Below are 19,718 nucleotides of genomic sequence, written 5' to 3'. Positions count from 1 at the left end.
ATAGAGAGATAGAGAGAGAGAGAGAGAGAGAGAGAGAGAGAGAGAGAGAGAGAGAGAGAGAAAGAAAGTGAGAGAAGAGGAGGTCAGAATAGTTGGATGTGGATGAATATCAAGCAAAGGAGCCTGAGAAGTAAGAGTCAGAATCTTATATCTTAAAATTTTAAAAAATCAAATAGATAAACTAAGTAAAGTGCTTTGTAAACCTTAAAGCACTATATAATTTTGTGAATTATTACTATTCTCTTTATTCTGCAGTTAGTTGTGTGACTGATTATGTTGTCTACTATAGAAAATCACCTGTAAAAGCCTGTTCTTCCCTTATGTTTTCTTAAAGGATGCCATTGCTATGTATGTAAACCCTTCTCATAAAGATTTTATAGAGATGAGTGATTTGGCATATTGGTTAACAGTTGATAATGAGTTCTTGGGAACCTGCTTTTCTCATGATATTATCATTTTATCTGTTCTTTTGGAACAACCCCCCTCTTTCAGATATTTTAAAAATCATTCCTTGAGCACCTTAAAATTATGATAGATCCAGCTTGATTCCTTCTATATATATTTGGTTAAATCCAGCTACTCTTGCCATTTTCATCTTCTTAGATTCCATTTTCTTTTTTTTTCCCCATAAAGAGTTTTGGATAGGCAGATGTGAGAGACCAGAGAAGTATCATAGGAGAAGAGAGTAGAGATAGGGGCTAGATCTGTGATTCAATTGGTATCAAGAACTTAACTCCCTTTGCCAGTGTAAGGCATTTTCTCTACAACTTAGTGTTAGAGAGTTGTGTAGAGCCCTCAAATAATGTTAAGTGACTTGCCCAGGGTCACACAGCTAGTTAGAGATCAGGCTGAAATCCAACTCTTACTTGCTTTGAGGCCAGACATTTAGCTACTCCTCCACTCTCTCTCCAGAGAAGTAGATTAGGAAGATTAAATAATAGCTTTCTATCATCCCTTCTCTCCTGGAGACCACACTATTGAACAAGAGTGTCATGCTTATTTGTGGCCATGCTACAAAATGAGAGATAGTTTGTCCTCTCTTGCATTTATCATGTTTTATTAGAGATCCAAAGGAAGATGAAGAAACATCACTGAACCAAGCAGAAAAGATTTCTTGTAGAAATGTCAGTTGAGCTAGATCTTAAAAGATTGGTAGATTTCAGAAAGTGGGCTTGGTGAGGCATTCCATATGTATTAGATTATAGGATTAAGAGTTGGAAGGGACATTAGAAACTCATCTAGTTAAACCTCTTCATTTTATCAGAACCAGGATAGTCAAGTGATTTACCCAAGATCATATAGCTATTAAGTAGAACTGGGGTTTAAACCCAGATTGTCTGATGCTAGATCCAGCGTTCTTTTCCCTACACACCAATGCCTTTTTATGGGAGGGTTATGTACAATGAAAAAGAAGTTTATACATAATATAAAACACAGATATATATCTGTGTTTGTGTGTGTATATACTTCCTTGATTAAGTGTTCTTGCATCCTTGATGTTTTAAGCATCCAAAATGAAGAGAGTGTGCATCTTGTCAAATCAACAAGTATTTATTAGGTGCCTTTTAAGGTGTGCCAGGCTCAGTGCTAAGCACTGGGGATATCAAAAAATACACGATAGTCCCTGCCCTCAAGGAATAAACAGTCTCATGAGGGTAATGGCATACAAATAACTATATAAAAACAAGTTATATACAGGATAAATTGGAGATGATCAACTGGAGGAAGGCTTTTCTAACCTGTAATATAAAGAGTAATGAACTTGGAGTCAGAACACCTAGGCTGATCGCTGTTTCTGACACTTGGTTGTTCTGTTACCCTGGGCAAGATACCTCACTAATTTGCTCATCTGTAAAATGGGAATAAGAATATTTATACTTTTCATTTCATAGCCAGATTGTGAACAAAGGGCTTCATAAACCTCAAAGTATTATTTTAGAAATACAAATTACTCTAGAGCCAGGAACAAAGCAATTACTGTACAAATGTTTGTTGAATTGAAAGAAAAATGGTCTGTTAAATTGAAATTTACTGTATTTTGAAAACCTCTTACCATAAAGGATTTCACCTAAGCATACACAAATGAATATATGATAACCAGCATTCCATGTTGCCAATTTGTTTTCTCATATAATAAAACATATTATTCAGTTCTCAGGGCAACAGTAAAAATTGCTGCCCTTTTGGCTTTCTAAATTATTTAGTTTGAAATAACATTAATATTTTCATATTAATAATGTATTACAATAGTAGCATATTTGTTTCGTATTGGTTGAAAAGAAGTACAAAGTGAGGATATCATTTCAGAAATGCAAGCCCTATTCTTCATGAGATAGCCATATTTTGAAATGAGAACATTTCCATTTTACCAAGTGTTTCTGTCTAAATGACTTTGTCCAAAAAGCATGGAGTACTAGATATTGACATTTGTCCATATTATCATTACTGAATATCTATTTTTTTATTGATTCAGGGCACATATTTGTTCCCTGCTTCAGCTGAGCAGAGAGAACATGTCTATAAAAACACTTCAAAGAGCACTTTGATCATTGACTTTTCTGACAAACTAATGTTCATTCAAAAAATAGCTCACACTCTAAATTGCTACAGAAATCATGGTAACAATAGAGGACCAGAAATTCAGGATAGTGTTTGGCAAATTTAATATTCAGTTTTGAGGAAGGCTTAAATCAATCCAGTTATATTTTACTTCCCAAAGATGTTAGTAAAATCTTACCCCTAAGAGAGAGAAGTCCTACAGATATCTAGTACAACCCCTTCCTTTTGAGAAAATAGTCAATCAGAGAAGATAAATGCCTAAAGTTAGCACAATTATTTAGCAGAACCAAGACTGGAATTCAGGCTTCCTGGGTATAGTTAGTGGTCTTTCCATTACGTTACACTGCATTTTAAAAATGTAAACACTGCATTTAAAACATTTTTTAAAGAAGACCATAAATATTCCTGGTGTTTTAATTCATTGGTTTATAGAGTAATTAGTTTACTTAGAAGTGAAATTTATCAGTAATTAACATCTTCCCATAACATAGTGTCACTAAGTTATTGTTTCTAATGATAGTCAGTATCACCTTTTCTCTAGAATGGTGTGATGTAGAAGCCTGATGCCACAAATCTTCTTTTTCTTTTTATATCTTCAGGATCTTGACATAGGTGCAAAAAAGGTGAAGCTTTATGTCAATGAAAACCTTGTATTTGATGGAGAGTTAGAAAAAGGCAGTGGGGAGCTGGTTGCTGATTGTAGCACCACAATTGACCTTAAAAATGATGGACAGGAGAATACGGCTACTCCTAACACAGAAGAAAGCAAAGACACATGCAGGACCACTGGCGCAGATGGTGGCAAGGAATTTGGTTTCAATTATTCACAGCCAGATGGAACCTCTTCACATTTGAAGGCATCGTTGGATGGAAATATCTTTGATATAAAGATGCACTCTACTAATTGTACAAAGGACAATTTGTCTAAGTTAGAGGAGGATTTAAAAGTTTTATCTGCTCCTGTCTCCATGGTCGATGAACCAAGTAACCCTCCAGAATCCTCTGTTGTGAAATACCCTTCTGATGATGAACTGACCATAACTGAGCAATTAGAAAAATTCACAAACAGAAAAATCTCTCAGCCTCTAAGTAAAACCCCACCTTGGTTGCTATCTTTTTCCAAAATGAAAGATAAGCCAGAAGGCAAGAAACAGAAGCCTCCCTGGCTGAGTCCAGAGGAGCCTCTCGAATTGAAAAGCAAACTACAATCAGATGGCATCACTAAAGAATTTCTTGGAGAAAATGAAGAAAATGATAACTGCCTCCGAAGGGAACAAGGACGAGCCAGTAGCCGCCCTGCCATTGGAAGTGACAGGCCACAGGGAAGAACTGAAAAGGGGGACATTGACGACTTAGATATTTTTGACCTACTTTCTAATAAGGATCGCTATGGCCCAGAACGCCCTATCAGTGGGAGGAGGAGTTCAAGAAAGGATGCTTTTAGCAGTAATCATGGAGATGAAGGTCTGACCAATAAAGGTAAGAACAAAGAATCATTCTAGAGTTGAGCACTATTAGCATATTCAAGTACTTGGAGTTATCACCAGTGGAATTTGCATAGGCATGTAGTCAATTAGTATTAAATGTGTCCAAATATTCCTGCTGGAAACACACTTTCCTACCTTCTATACTTTCACACACACTGGTTGTTATGCCCAGAGTACCCTCTGCCACCACCCCTTTGCCCTTAAATGCTTATATATCCTTTAAAGTCCAACTCAAGTGCCACGTCCTCCAGGAAACCTTTCCTGCCTTCCCATCAGTAGTGGCTTTCTGCCATTGGGTCTCAAATTTTGTCCTGCACTCCTTTGATTATAGTTAGCTGTGTTCGTGTCTTACCCCCTCTACTGAATTATAAACTCCATCAATGCTGGAACTAGGTCTTATCTAAATTTAGTGTCTCTCCCTGCACCCAGCACAATGCTCTGTACACATCAGGGGCTAAATTGAGTATCCATGTGGAGAGTATAATTTGATAAGTAAAAATGGAATCCTTCAAATCCCTAAAATAATATTTTGTTTAGAAAAGTGGAAGTTTTAGACATTGATGGCCACACAGCATTTGGATGGTTTGGGGCACAGAGGTAAACAGTTTAAGATAGTATTGAGATCTGATATCTGTTTCCTTTGGCTTAGCGATTTCTACTTTTCAAGAAAGAAATATTTGTCCCTTACAACCTAGATAGAAGGAAAGTTGAAAGAGAAGGAAAATAGAATAGAGGATCTAATGGAGAGGAAGAGAAAGCCTTGTTTCATGATTCCTGTGTCTTTGTGACTTCTGATTTAGCTTTATGTGATTCAGGAATATAGCATGACAGGCCAGAAAAGCTAACAAGATGTTAGGCTGCATTAAGAGAAGCCTGGTTTCCAGGAATAGGGAGATGAGAGTCCTTCTGTTCTTTGCCTTAACTGCACCTATTCACTGTTTAATAGGGATATTATATTGATAAGCTGGAGATCAGCTATAAGAGGATAGCCAGGATAATGAAAGACCTTGACTACATATCATACAAGTCTCAGTTAAAGAAACTGGGAATGTTTAGGAAAGAGAAGATTCAGAAGGTACATGATGACTGTCTTCAATATAGACTGATGTGTAGAAAAGGAATTAATATTGTTCCTCTCAGCTCTACAGGGCAAAACCTGGGGTAATAGGTTGCAGTTACAAAGAGGCAAATATAGACTTGGCATTGGGAAAAACTTTGTAACTCTTAAAAAATGTCCCAAACTAGAATGGGCTACCTCCAAAGATATTGGGCTCCCCCTAATGAGAGGTCTTGATCAGATGACTTGTCTAGAAAGTTATTATGGTAAGATTTCCTTTTTAGGTATGGTTGTACTAAATGAACACTTAATATCCCTTTTCATTTTAATTCATGATTCTGTGTGATTTTGTGTTTCTGTTTTTGGTTAGTTATTTCCAGGTCCCTGACATTCAGTTTCTGTCTCTCCTTAATTCTCTATCTCTTACACACACAGAGAGACACACAGACACACACATACAGAAAAATAGACAGACAGGCACACACACACAGGTTTCAAGTCTTTTGAGAAAAAAGAAGAAGAAAGGATATTAAATTCAGTTAGAGTTGGCTTAATTTATGCCTAAATCTGAAGCATGTCCAGAATATTGTCAGATTCCCACCCCCCAAAGAGACAGGCAATTATTAGCTTTCCTGGTAAACATAAACAAGAATTCCTTGGAGTTTCATTGGTGGCTGCTATTATTCTCATCTGATGAAGTACAAGGTGCCTTGTCTCATTTTAATTTATGTCCAGTCATTTAAACTCAAAGGCTCAATGACATATTAAGAGCCTTTGGGATTTAGCACTTGTTAGGAGGATCATGATAACAAAAGAGAAAGGTATTTAGAAATTATAAATTACCCATTACACACAAGTCATATCCCTTAATAGTGCCTCGATGCAGGGGCTAAATGCTTGTGGAAGGAATTTCTTTTTTTTTTTAGGATTACAGGGTCATGCCACTTATTCAAAGATTACGGATCATGGGATGACTGCTCTCGAGCTGCAAGGGAGTTCATAAGCCATCTAGTCCAACTCCCTCCTTGTATAGTAGAGGAAAGGGAGACCTAGATGTGGTATAAAGGTCATAATGGTAATAAGCTTCCAATTTGGAATTTGAACCCAGTTTCTCTGACTCTTGAACCAGTGTTCTTTTCACTGCCTCCTTAATTGAATAGAATTATGTTGCCTTGAGACCGTATTGGCTGGAGCTTGATTATGTTTTTGTTTTATAGAGATTTTCCTTAAAATAGTTTCACCATAATGGAATTCTCCAGTCAAAGGGACATAAAACTCGATAACTGAAGGGGCCACTTTAGAGATCACTCATTTTATATCTGTAATGGGAAGAGCCCTAGATTTAGAGTTAAATGACTTGGGGTTGAATCCTGGCTTGACACTTATTACTTGTGTGACTTTGGACAAGTTCCTGAAATAGTGTGGGTCTCAATTTTTCTGTAAAAGGAATGACTGTATTGAACATATTATCTGTGCCTTCAATGTATTCCTCCATCATCTCTGCCTGATAGAATCCCTTTCCTCTCTTAAGATATAACTTGAACACCAATTTCTGCATGAAGACTTTTCAGATCTATGTTCTCTACTTACCCCTTCCTATCCTTCATGCCTTCCCTCCAAAACTACCTTGTGTTTAATGACTTTGCATTTGTCTATATTATCTTTCTCCTTATTCTTTATACATATACATATATGTGTTGAAATAAAAGGTAAATATTAATATTAGTAGGTGGTATAATGGTTAGAGGGATTTAGATGGTTTTTTTAGGCTCTTGATTTAATAGTCCTTTGGGCCAGTTAATTCATAAGTCTTTTATATTTGGGAAGGATTCAGGGAGAAACTGACCAATTAACACTAAGTTGTTAAACAGGGTTTATTCTAAAACTGGGACAGGTAAGGGAAGGGAGTGGGATGATCTAACTGGGGTAAAACTAAATCCCTCCCACCAAGGTCCAACAGGTTTCTGGGAGTGGGATGATCTAACTGGGGTAAAACTAAATCCCTCCCACCAAGGTCCAACAGGTTTCTAAGAGATATTTCTACAATGATCTCTATCTCAAGCTCCCCAGCTATCTGTATTATGTCCTAACCAGAATCCCCACCCCCTTTGGTAGTAATTAAAAGTAGGGAAAGCTGAAAGATATATAGGTCCACTGGACCAGCAGGGAGATCTCACAACTGGTGTCCTCTGGGTCTGGCAGGCATCAAGTTGAATCACAGCAGCAGGTATTAATTCACAAGGAAGGGGAGTAAGGATCTTACTAGCACAGCCCACCTGTGTAGCTTAATTCAAACTCACCCACTTCCTGACAGGTGAAAGTCTTGAAAATAAGTCCACACAGACAAGATTTCCAAAGAGCAAGTTTAGCACCTCTTGAGAGCAAGTCCAGAAACTAACTGTCTCCTCAGAGAGTCGCTGACTCCAGAGTTATGGAATTCTCTCCCTGCCTCTACCTGATACTTCCTGCTTTCCCTGATTTTCCTATAACAGTGTGTATATATGTAGCTGTCTTTCTGATTAGAATGAAACATCTTTGCAAGGAGGAATTCTTTTGTTCTTTAGATGGAACCGTAGAGCTTAGTGCCTTGTACAAAGTAGGTACTTAATAAAAGCTAGTTGGTTGCTTGATTGATAGAGAAAATATGAAGTTCTTTCTAGCTCTTAGAGTTCATCACCGGTTCTATTAGTAGGTCAGAATGCTAACAAAAGGAACATGAAGATTCATGCCCTGATTGATGCATAATGCATTCAGTATTGGATGTTCTTATTCTTTATGTCTGCCATTCATTTTAGCAAGTCGAAATCAAATTATAGTAACTAAAAATAATGAACATAAATCACAAAAATCCATACATGAAGTTCAGTCTACCAGATACAAAGATGTAAAAGCTCTTTTTTTCCTGGCAAAAAGATAGAGAAATCATGTTTTTTTCTGGCCTAAGCAACTTAAGTTTGTTGACCAAACGTATTGACATGCTTCTGTAATAACCACTTTTGGGGATACAAAGAAAAAATAGACCCACATTTTGCTTCCTAACAGTTAGTTGCCTCTTGGAGTTAGTATGTTCATAACTGTGATACCAAATAATGTGGTAAATGCCACACTTTAGGATTAGGTTTTACCAAAGCAATTAGAGGCTGGTACAAACAGTATTGGTTATAATTTTAATGGGTGATAGAAGGTAGAGGGCATTTTCAACAGAGGGAACAGTATAAGCAAAGTCAAAGGGGTAGGAAAACATAAAGTTTTTTGAAGGGAAACACTAAGTAAACCACAATTGAAGGTTTCTGTTTGGAGGAAATATGAGCTATGAAGGTAGGAAGGATCCAGATTGTGGAGGGCCTTAAATGTCATCCATTTTTTTCAGTGGGAGTGGGAAGCACTATTTTAGCACTAGAGTAATGTTATCAAAAAGGGGCTTTAAAACCTAAAAATTAGGGGGCAGCTGGGTAGCTCAGTGAATTGAGAGCCAGGCCTAGAGACAGGAGGTCCTAGGTTCAAATCCGGCCTCAGACACTTCCCAGCTGTGTGACCCTGGGCAAGTCACTTGACCCCCATTGCCTACCCTTACCAATATTCCACCTATAAGTCAATACACAGAAGTTAAGGGTTTAAAATTAAAAAAAAAAACCTAAAAATTGGATGATAGTATGGAGGATGGAGGGGGTACATGATGGAAACAGAGAGACTAGTTATAAATTTATCACCATGGGACAAACTTGAGGTAATAAGGCCTTAAATTAAAGGGATGGCTAATGGGGATGGAAAGGTGAGAACAGAAGCAAGAGGAATCAATGGGAAGCTGGAGTGTAGAGAAAGGAAAGTGATGCATGAAAGATGATAGTGAATTTTGGAATCTGGGTAACTGGAATTCAACAAGCAATTCAACAAATATTCACTAAGTTCCTGTTCTAAGCAAAGTACTAAAGATGCCCAGATAAAAATGATATATACTTTGCTTTCAGTGAAATTACCAGATAATAGCAGAAAGACAAATACAAATATCTCTAATACTAAGGGAATATAAAATAGTTGTGGAAAGGTTGAGGCAAAGTATTATGGAAAAAATAAGGAAGTAGAGATTATGTTTACCTGAAGGAATATGGAACAAAGAAGGCTTCCTAAGGGAAATGACCCCTCATTTGAGCTTTGAAGAAGGGGAAGACTTCAGCAGGCAGCAGAGACAACAGAAAAGGAAGTCTATTCCAGGAGGATGGTGTGAGGAAAATTACATTGACAGGAGAGGAGAGGACAAGAATATAGGATAAAAATGAGTCCAACTTATCTGGAATATAGAGTATGTGAAAGAAATTACTATAATACTATACCAGTAGTTTCGAGTTAGAATGTAGAAGTCCTTGAATGCCAGAATCAAATGCTTATATTTTTTTTCAGTATGTAATCTTCCATGGTCAGTCATTGAAATTTTGAGTTGAGGATAATTTTATCAGAGTGGTGTTTTAGGTAAATTGCTAAGGCACCAGTGTAAAGAATAGATTGGAGGGGAGATAAAACAGAAACAGACTAGGATAGAGGCTCTCATAATAATCTAGGCAAAAAGAAACAAGGACCTGAACTAGTATGGTTATAATGGGTCTAAAAAGAAGCAACAGATATATTATAGAGATAATACAACAGGGCTTGATGGCAATTGATTGGATGTGTCTTGGAGACTTCCTTGAATCTTTTTGCATTTCCACCCCCCAAATAACTCTTCTTTGCTCCAGAATTGAAATCAGTCCTTATCGAGATGGTATATATTAGATATACTAAGCTGGAGCTATTTTACCTGAGGCTCAAACTGGCATACCTACAACAATCTTCTGAGTCACAGATTTCTCTAGGGCTACTTGTGCCTTCTGTAATCTCTTTAATGCTCATAAGTAACCCATTCAGTACCCAAGGATCTTCATTCTCTTAATATATTTCCACATTTCATTAGAAAATCTTAAATCTTATTTGTTTTCTTTTCTAGAGGATGCCCTTCCTATCATGTCTACAAAGATGACTCGATGCAGGTGGAACAGTGAACAAGAACATACTCTCCAGGAGTCTTGGAACTCCCTCACTGCCTTTAATCGTTCTCACCGGGGTCGCATATCCAATATGGAATTTCAGGGTGATATCTTTGATGAATTCTTGCAGCAGCAGAAGATTAATAGACATGGGGAACAACCATCAGTGAAAAAAGAAGGAAAACAGGAGTCATTGAAAGGACAGGAAGATTATTCCATGGATACAGATGATGAAAGTGATTTTAAAATTCCAGTGTTGCCTCATGGACAACACTTAGTTATTGACATTAGATCAACCTGGGGAGACAGACACTATGTTGGCCTTAATGGAATTGAAATTTTTAGCTCCAAAGGAGAGCCTGTACAAATTTCTAACATAAAAGCTGAACCCCCTGATATTAACATTTTACCAGTCTATGGCAAAGATCCTCGTGTAGTAACCAACCTAACTGATGGTGTGCATAGGACCCAAGATGATATGCATCTTTGGCTGGCCCCATTTACTCCTGGCAAATCTCACTATATTTATATTGACTTTGTTCAGCCTTGCCAAGTGGCCATGATTAGAGTTTGGAATTATAATAAATCACGGATACATTCTTTTCGTGGGGTAAAAGACATCATAATGTTATTAGATGAACAGTGCATTTTTAAAGGAGAAATTGCCAAGGCTTCAGGAACACTGACAGGAGGTATAGTATGTTCAGGAGACATTAAATGAAACTTCTAACCTTCTCTTTCTGGGAATTTGGGCAAAAAAGGCACCAAAAATCATTGAAGAAAGTTGTCTATCCCACTTTTATAGATCCATTAGTTGCCAACTGTCCCACATTAAAGCTATAAGGGGCTTTAGGATATATAATATAAAACATGAAATGTTGGAACAAGGAAGAAATTTACAACACAGAATATAGAACATAAAAGCTGAAAGAGACCCTAGGCATCATCTATTTTAATTTCTTCATCTTATAGATGACAAAACTGAGACCTAGGGGGTTTAATGACTGGCTCAATATTTTTAAATTAGTTAAATAGTAGAGCTTTTATCCAGAACACCTAATTCCTTCCTGTTATCCTTGCCGGCTACATTAAATAATTATTTTCAGATATTTTGAAAGTAGTCAGGTAGTCTTAAACCCTCATCCATTCAAAGGCAGTAAATATAGGTATCACATATTATGTTTAATGGCACATTCCAGTGAAGTGTGGTTCTTCTCTCTATTTAATTTGGCACGTGCTATTCTTACTGTTCTTATAAAAATTAGATTCTTTTTGTCTAAAGCATGAAGAATAATGGATCTTTCAAAAATTAAGAACAGTTCTTTTATGTGGAAGGAAACTTGTGAAAAGATCCATTCTCTATTAATGGGAATTGCATGCCACCCCTTAATAAACAATGTTATTCTCAAAAAAAATTTTTTTAGAACAGTTTTGGAACATCATTAGTACTTCTGATTTTTTCTCCTATTGCCTTATTTTAAAAATTATATAGAATCTGGGTAATGTATGGCTTAGCCATGTATTTCTTAATTCTCTTAAGTCTTTTGTTACTCTTTCAGCCCCAGAACAGTTTGGAGATACTATATTATTCACAACTGATGATGACATTCTAGAGGCTATATTCTGTTCTGATGAGACATTTGATATTGATGTTGAAACTCTGTGTAATCTGAGATATGAGGAAGAATTCAAGAGACCCCAAACAGCAGATGGTGAGGGAGATGAAAGACCATTCACCCAAGCTGGTGTACGGATAGATGATCAGGTAAGAGATAATTCATAGCAAGCATGGGAAGATATGACATCTATGTGTTACTCATGGTAGAGGACCAATAGGAAAATTTCAGGGGTTTCCTTATCTGCTTCAGAACTTCGAAATAATCATAAATTGATCACTGTAGGTAGGAAGATCATGAACCCTACCTGCTACTCTGGAGTCACTAACAGTGAACCTTTCCTGATTCGTCTTGTCCTACTTCTAGGCAGCAGACATAAAATCTTTCCTCAGGATTGTACTGGAAGTCTTTATAACTTAGTAGAAACTGCTTTGGGCTTACAGAACTGCTAACATCACCAACATTATAACCCACACTTATCCTGAACACTAGAATTTGCAGAGCACTTTATGTATGTGATCTCATTTAAGCCTTATCCCAGCCTCGTGATGTAGATACTATAGGCATTATTATCCTCATTTTATGGATAAGGAAACTGAGACCCAGAGAGGATAAGTAACTTGCCCATAGTCCCAGAGCTAGTTGGAGGCAAAATTTGAACATGGACCTTCCAAACTCTTAAGCACAGTACTGAAAAGCCTAGGGTTTACTTACCTAACAAATCAAAAGCATCAAAGGAATTTAATCAATGTCCCCAAAATCAGATTTCACAGAATCATTGAAACTTGGCATTAGACTGAATCTCAGAAGCCATTTAGTCAAACCCATACCTGAAGAAGGGTCCTCTTTGCAATGTAGGTGATCTTTAACTTTGGCAAAAAGATTTCCATTAAGGGAGAACCTACTAATTCTCAAGGCTACCCATTACACTTTTGAATAATTCTAATTGTTGAAAACTTTTCCCTTATATCAACCTTTTTTTTTAGTTTCCATCCATTGTACCTTGTTTTGCCTTTTAGGGCCAAGCAAATCTCTTTTCCACATGACAATCCTTCATATCTTAGAAGACTACTGCCATATCCCCTCTACTTCCCCAACCACTATCCCAAGGGGACAATGAGGGGAGTCCACAGGAAACCTTCATCCAAGTTGACATTAAGCCATTAAAAACTATATATTGAGCAGTAGGAGCCCCCAGAGGCAGGGAATGGGAATTGTTGGGTGTTCTCGAAGATGCCGCCTCCTCATCTTCACCCTCACCCTTAACACCACCAGGAGAGCAAGACAGAAAAAAAATTTATTAATGAAATCTCTGATGTAAATAAGGAGGCCTTGTCCTGTAGGGGAAAGAACCCAACATTAGACTACACTAGCATTAGGACCAAGCCAGAACAGAAGTGACATGGCTTAGCAAAAAGAACCTAGGGTTGAATTCTACTTTCTGCAGTACCTTGAACAACTCACCTCTTGGTGCCTCAATTTGCTCATCTATAAAGTCAAGGGAGGGGACTAAATGACATCTAAGGGTCCTTCCCACTTTTAATCTTAGGATACTAACAATCAGTAGCAGAAATACATTTGTCAATCTTGCCACACTTGGTCACTGTGTCAAATTACTTAATTCCTTGGGCTCTTGTATTTTCCATCTAAATATTGGGGAAGTTGTATGATTTCTTTAATGCATTGCAGAGAAATTATGAAGAGAGAGCTGTAATACATGTGGAAAATGTAAACTTCTTAGAGTAGTGATGGGCAAACTTTTTAAAGAGGAGGCCAAAGGAAAGGAAATGCTCATCTGTCAGTCCGTTTCTAAGGCAACTATTTCGAAGTTTCATTGTATTGTATCCTACTCATTGTATTCGTCGGATTAGGGATAATGTCCGGTGGCCGGATAGAACATTTCAGGGGGCCCCATCTGGCCCACGGGCCGTAGTTTGCCCATCACTGTCTTAGAGGAAAGATTCAGTTGCCAGCTTTTGGTTCTCCAGAGCTATGGAGAATCAACATAGAAGAGATCATTGAACTCCATAGCTGATCCCAAAACCACTTTCTAACCTTTAGTGTCAATCTCTTTCATATCAACAAGTAGCTACTAAGCAGGATTTTTAATCTATATGTCTCTACATTTAAAATATATAAGTATACACACACGTATATATAGGCATACAATATTTGTATTGTATACACATACACACATGTGCACACATGGATTTATGTTTTCCTTCCTTTCCTTGACTGGTGGTGCTATCTCAGAGCCAGAAAATGGTGATGGTGATGGTGACGCTGGGGTGGGGGAGGTCGTGATGATAGCTCCCATTTAACTTAGGCTTTACCATTTACAAATCCAAAGAAGTTCAAATAGTAAAAGCATTATTTCTGTTTTATAGATGAAGAAACTGAGTCTGAGAAGTTACATAATTTACCTGACTTTTATATGGATCAGAACTTGAGCTCCAAGACTTCTCTCTCTCAGACCAATGGTCCAGTACAGAAGATTAAAAAAGAAAATCATTAGAGTCCCTCTCATTCAACAAGTATTTGCTCATTATGGTGAACAAAGTTGTACAAGATATAGGCCCTATCCTCAGAGAGTTTCAAATCTGTTAGAGGAGATAAAGAATTAGGGGAAAAGATCAGATGAAAAAGAATGGGTATTACACATACTGGATATTATGGTATGGGTCATTGAGAGTTGACTTTTCAATGCCCTTTCTTTGTAATTTTTAGGTTCAAGAGCAAGAGTTGCCCTCCAGCCCATCTCTTCTTGAGTTGACAACCCCAGAGCCTGGAGTTTATAGTGGAATGTGTGAGTATTTATTTTGTCAGTAGAGCAAATATAGTCTCTTCATCCATCTAGAACAATGCCTGACCTAGAGAAGAAGTATTGACTAATGATGAGGGACAGACTTACCACCAGTCTACCAAGGAACCAAAAAATGAAATTATTTCAGCTGTTCAGACTTGTGATCTCAACAGTACTAGGTACAAAACATATACTTGGTCAGAATTTATTAACTGGTAAATTAATAACATACCCTTTCAAGTTTTGCCTCCACTTTTGAGGAATGGTCATATATGGCAAGGGATTTCAATTGTTCTTCCATTACCCTGATCCTAGCCCTTGTGAATCCTACCTATCTGTTTACTGAGCAATTAGTTTCTTTGGCTAAATTACACTTGAGGATTTTTCTGATATATAAGCAAAGTTTCATCTGGTTTGTGGGCATTTTCCTAAAGAATTAAAGTAGATACAATTGTGGCTTTTTGAAACATAAGTGTAAAATTGTCACTTTAAAAAAGCATTTCTTCTATAATTTATTTTGGATAAGAGATCTAATCTAGAATTTATTCTGAAAGGTAATAAAGAAGCTAGATATCAACTTTCAACAATCATTCAATGGGTCTTTAATATACTGTAGTTTTCCATATTTCTCATTTAGGGCCCTCCACAATATGGTTTCAACCTTCCTTTCCTGTCTCATCACTCATTACTTATATGAACCCTACATTCCAACTGAATTGAACTGCTTACTGATAACTGAAAACTATTTGTTCTCACCCTTTCCCCAACTTTTTGTTGCTTAAGAAGCTTCATATTGTATCCCTCGAGGCCCACCTTAAATACCATATCCTCCGTGCTTTCCTGAGCATTCAAGCCAAAAGTGATCCTATTCTCTGTACACCTCAATTTTTTTCTTCTTTATTTTGAACTTAATTATCACAAAAAAGAAACATGTCAATATATGAAGAAGGGGGAAAAAAGAACATTGAAGGATTGTATATGAAATCATGAGCTTCTACTACATATAGTCTGGTTTTTAAAAGAGTATTGTAAATTTATCAAGGTACCATTTGAATCCTGTTCTAGCTTTTTCTTTGTGGGTGTTTTTTTTTGTTTTATTGATCATTTCTTTCATTTCATCTCTATGCATTCCTATTAACTTGCCTTTCCTCACCTGATTCTAACCCCAAAGCCTTCCATTATAACAAATGCATATAGTACTACAAAACAAAACAATCCATTCACCATGACTAAAAATATATGTCTTCTCTACACCTCTCATACATCATCTCTCCACAAAGAGACAGAGATCTGTTTTATCATCAGTCTTCTGTAGTTATTATTAATCATTGGGTTGATCAGAATTCTGAAACCTTTCCAAGTCCCTTGATGTTTGTGACCATATTGTAAATTATTACCTATTTCACTCTGCATCAGTTCATCCATATCTTCTCAAGTTTCTCTAAATTCTTTATATTTATCATTTCTCATGTCACAGGAATAGTATACTAAATTCATGCACAGCAGTTTTTTCAGCCATTCCCAATTGATAAGCACCCTCTTTGTTTCAAGATCCTTGCTGCCAGGAAAAGTACTGCTATAAATATTTTTGTAGGTACAGGTTCTTTCTCTGGATCTTTGATCTCTTTGGACCATATGACTAAAAATGGTATTGCTGGGTCAAAGGGTATGTTTAGTGATTTTGGGACTGTGGTTCCAAATTGTTTTCCAAAATGGTTAATCCAGTATCTATTTTTTCCTGTCCCTTGAGTATTTGTCAGAGTGCCAATTTTATTGTTATGAATTGAAATCTCAGGGTTGTTTTTAATTTACATTTTTCCTATAGTAATGGTTTGAAGCATTCTTCTATATAGTTGTTGATGACACATTTCTTTTCTAGAGAGATTTTTGTTCCTATCTTCTGACCCTGAATCTATTGGGAATAACTCTTATCCTTATATGTTTATATGAATTTCATAATTATCTTGGAGATCAATCTTGTCATCAGACATTTGTTACAAAGATTTTTCTCCTAATTAACTTCTCTTCTAATCCTAATCAATTCTGTTAGTGCAAAAATGTTTCAATTTTATATAATTGAAATTGCCCATTTTATTTTTTATGGCTTTCTCCCTCCCTTGTTTATTTAAGTTTAGAAAATTTTCCTCCATCTATAGTTAGGAAAGATACTTCCATTGGTTTTAATTTTTTTAATGATGTAACCTCTTATATTTAGGTCAACAAATCAACCAATGAAAAATTATTTATTAAGCATCCAAAACTGTGCCAGGCACTAGGAATAAATATAAAATTAATAAGAATTCCTGTTTAAAAAAGCTTCTATTCTAACAAGAGAGATAATAAAGACCATGTTGTATTTAAGTATGTACAACATGAATATGAAGCAAAGGAAGAAATACAAATAAATAAAGTAGTTAAATATAAGATATCCCTGAAGTCTTCTTTTTGTTTTTTTATTTTTTTTTATTTTATTTTTATCCCTAAAGTCTTACTATAATTTTTAGCTTTAATTAAAAACTGCCCAAAGGCTTTTGGGACACCTCATAAAGGGCACTAACTGTTGAGAGAATTAAGAAAGTTTTCATGTAGAAGGTGGTGCTTGAAGCAAAAAAAGAGGGATATACAGTACTGGAAAAGAGGGCCAGGTAGGGAATGTCTTTAAGGGAAAGCCACGTCTCAGTAAAGGTCAATAGATTCTAATGGGAGAAATGGCAAACAAACATATAAATACATGTCATAAATATAAAGTAAATATAAATACAAATATAAAAAACATGGTTGTTTACAGGGTAGCTTAGAAGGAAGAGCAGTAGCAGTTGGGTGAGGATCAGAAAAAAGTTCATATAAAATGTGGTACTTGGTTCCCAAAAAGAAGAGAAAAGACTTTGAGGCAGAGGGGAGGAGAGCATAGATTGCAGGCATTTGGAACAACTAGTGGCAGGTGGAATGTCATATGGGAGGAATGGAGAAGGCCTGTTTGACTGGATCCAGAGTGTGTCAATTGGAATAATATCCAGCAATGGATTGCAGCTAGGTCGTGAAGTGCTCTAAAAGCTAACTGGAGGAATTTGCATGTAATATAGAATCAATAGGGAGACACTGAAATTGACTGAGTAGGGGATTCTTATTGTCAGATTTGTACTTAAGGAAAATTACCTTGGCATTGGTATGTAGGATGGCCTGAAGTGGTGAGAAATTTGAGGCAGGAAGACCAACAAGGAAGATTCTGTAAAGCTAGATGAGAGGTGATGAGGTCCCAAAACTAAGGTAATAATACTATGTGTGTAAAGAGAAGGACTTGGATGTGAGGTTTGAAATGGCAAAATTTCCAATTGATTAAAAGTTTGTAATAAAGGAATGTTGGGAGTCCAGGATAATGCTGAGGTTTTGAACCTGGGAGACTGGAAGGAGAGTGAAAATAAGAAAATTTGGAAGAGAGAGCTTAGGGGGAAAGATTATGAGTTATTTTAGATCTGCTAATTTAAGGTATCTCCAGGATATCCAGTTTAAATGTCCAATAGGCAACTGGTAATAAGGCACTGAAGCTCAGTAAAGTGACTGGGGTTAAATGCAATTATTATAACATTAATATTATAATATGTAGTGCTATTATAAAATGACATGTGCTCAAATATATAACTAAGAGTCATTAGCATAGAGTTAAATAGCTAAACTCAAATGAGGTTATTAAGACAGTGTAGAGGAAAAAAAAAGAAAATGGCCTAGGACAGAACCTTGGGGAATGACCTCAAGGACATGATCTGGATGATGAAACAGCATTGAGACTGAGTAGTGTTCAGTCTAATGAAAGAATCAGATGAACTGTTTCTATTATATGGTTTAAGATCTATTAGGGCTAAGTTTCCCATATCTTTGTTTCTCTTTTTTGTTGTTGTTGTTTCTCTTGAGATATTTTACTTTTTGTTGCTCCAAATGAATTTTGTTATTTTGTCTAATTCTTTAAATTTTGGTATTTGGATTGATATGGTCCCAATTCCATAAATTCCTTTGTACTCCTGTAGCACAAGCTCCTATGGCTCTTATCATATGCTGCTTTCTATCGTAGATCCTTTTTTTATCCTATTGTAGATCCTATTTTATCTCTCCCACTAAATTGTAAGTTCCTTGAGGACAGGGACTTTAACTTTGTTTGCTTCAACACTTAGCAGAGTGTTTTATACAGAGTGAAACTTAAGGGAATATTTGGTGAATGACAGTGACTTTCAAGATTTTCCTTTTTTGATGATCTGTATTTATTGGTTCAGGTTTTGTTTATAGTGTGAAAATACCTACTGGATAATAGAACCACTTGGAGAAAGGAGCAGCAGAGGGCTGTAAAGGAGCAGTAATGCTCCACTAGCAGCATAGTGGTTTGCCAAAATTACAAAATAATGGGAAAAAGAAGTGAAGAAGTTACTATATATGTGATCTTTCATGGAGTTTGATACTATGATTTGACACAGTAAAGTGAAGTTTCACTTCAAAAATTAATTCATCTTGGCAACATATGACACTGTCACATGGGTTAGAAATTGACTTGAAAAATATGTCTTTTGTTCAGTCTTCACTCTTTCTGCTTCTAATTTCTTTTTAACAAACCTCTATAAAATCTATTCCCTACCCCTACCTCCGTATATTCTCTTTACTGTAATCTTTGCCAAATGGCTCATGGGTTGAAACCCTTGGAACTTCACTATGATGTCTAATTTTTAAATCTTGCTCCCTCTTTCCCTCCTCCCATTTCCAACCTAAGCCTAATATCTCAGATAGGCAATGAGCACTTCCTGTGTGCCAGACCCAGTGCAGAGCAATTAGGGGAGACAGAAATGACCAAGACAGAGCCCCTGCTTTCTGCTATTTGCCAAATAAACATTCAACTAATCACATGATAGTTTCTTATAAACACACTGTATATTTTCCTTTCTCTTGTTTCCTCTTTTCCATGTTATAATTTACCCTTCTACCTAGTTCTTTTCCTCTTAAGTACAAGCCTCTGCATTTCTACTGTCTTTTGTCCAGTCTTCACTCTTTCTGCTTCTAATTTCTTTTTAACAAACCTCTATAAAATCTATTCCCTACCCCTACCTCCGTATATTCTCTTTACTGTAATCTTTGCCAAATGGCTCAGTCTTTCTCAGTTATTCTTTTTCAGTGGGTTGAAACCCTTGGAACTTCACT

At 36.5% G+C, this 19,718-nt stretch overlaps 1 protein-coding gene across 1 annotated transcript in view; it reads left to right on the top strand.

Moving 5' to 3' along the window:
- LOC123253448 (katanin-interacting protein-like) overlaps positions 1-19,718 on the top strand; it is a 100,328-nt gene that overhangs the window by 79,548 nt on the left and 1,062 nt on the right. Inside the window, exons 3-6 of the mRNA XM_044682642.1 lie at positions 3,159-4,038; positions 10,082-10,813; positions 11,681-11,886; positions 14,465-14,543. Of these exons, the coding sequence (XP_044538577.1) occupies positions 3,159-4,038; positions 10,082-10,813; positions 11,681-11,886; positions 14,465-14,543 (1,897 nt within the window). The remainder of the gene's footprint in view (positions 1-3,158; positions 4,039-10,081; positions 10,814-11,680; positions 11,887-14,464; positions 14,544-19,718) is intronic.

The sequence above is a fragment of the Gracilinanus agilis genome, chromosome X (assembly GCF_016433145.1).
Source record: "Gracilinanus agilis isolate LMUSP501 chromosome X, AgileGrace, whole genome shotgun sequence".
Classification (NCBI taxonomy): Eukaryota; Metazoa; Chordata; class Mammalia; order Didelphimorphia; family Didelphidae; genus Gracilinanus; species Gracilinanus agilis.
This window is presented reverse-complemented; position numbering and strand designations above follow the sequence as displayed.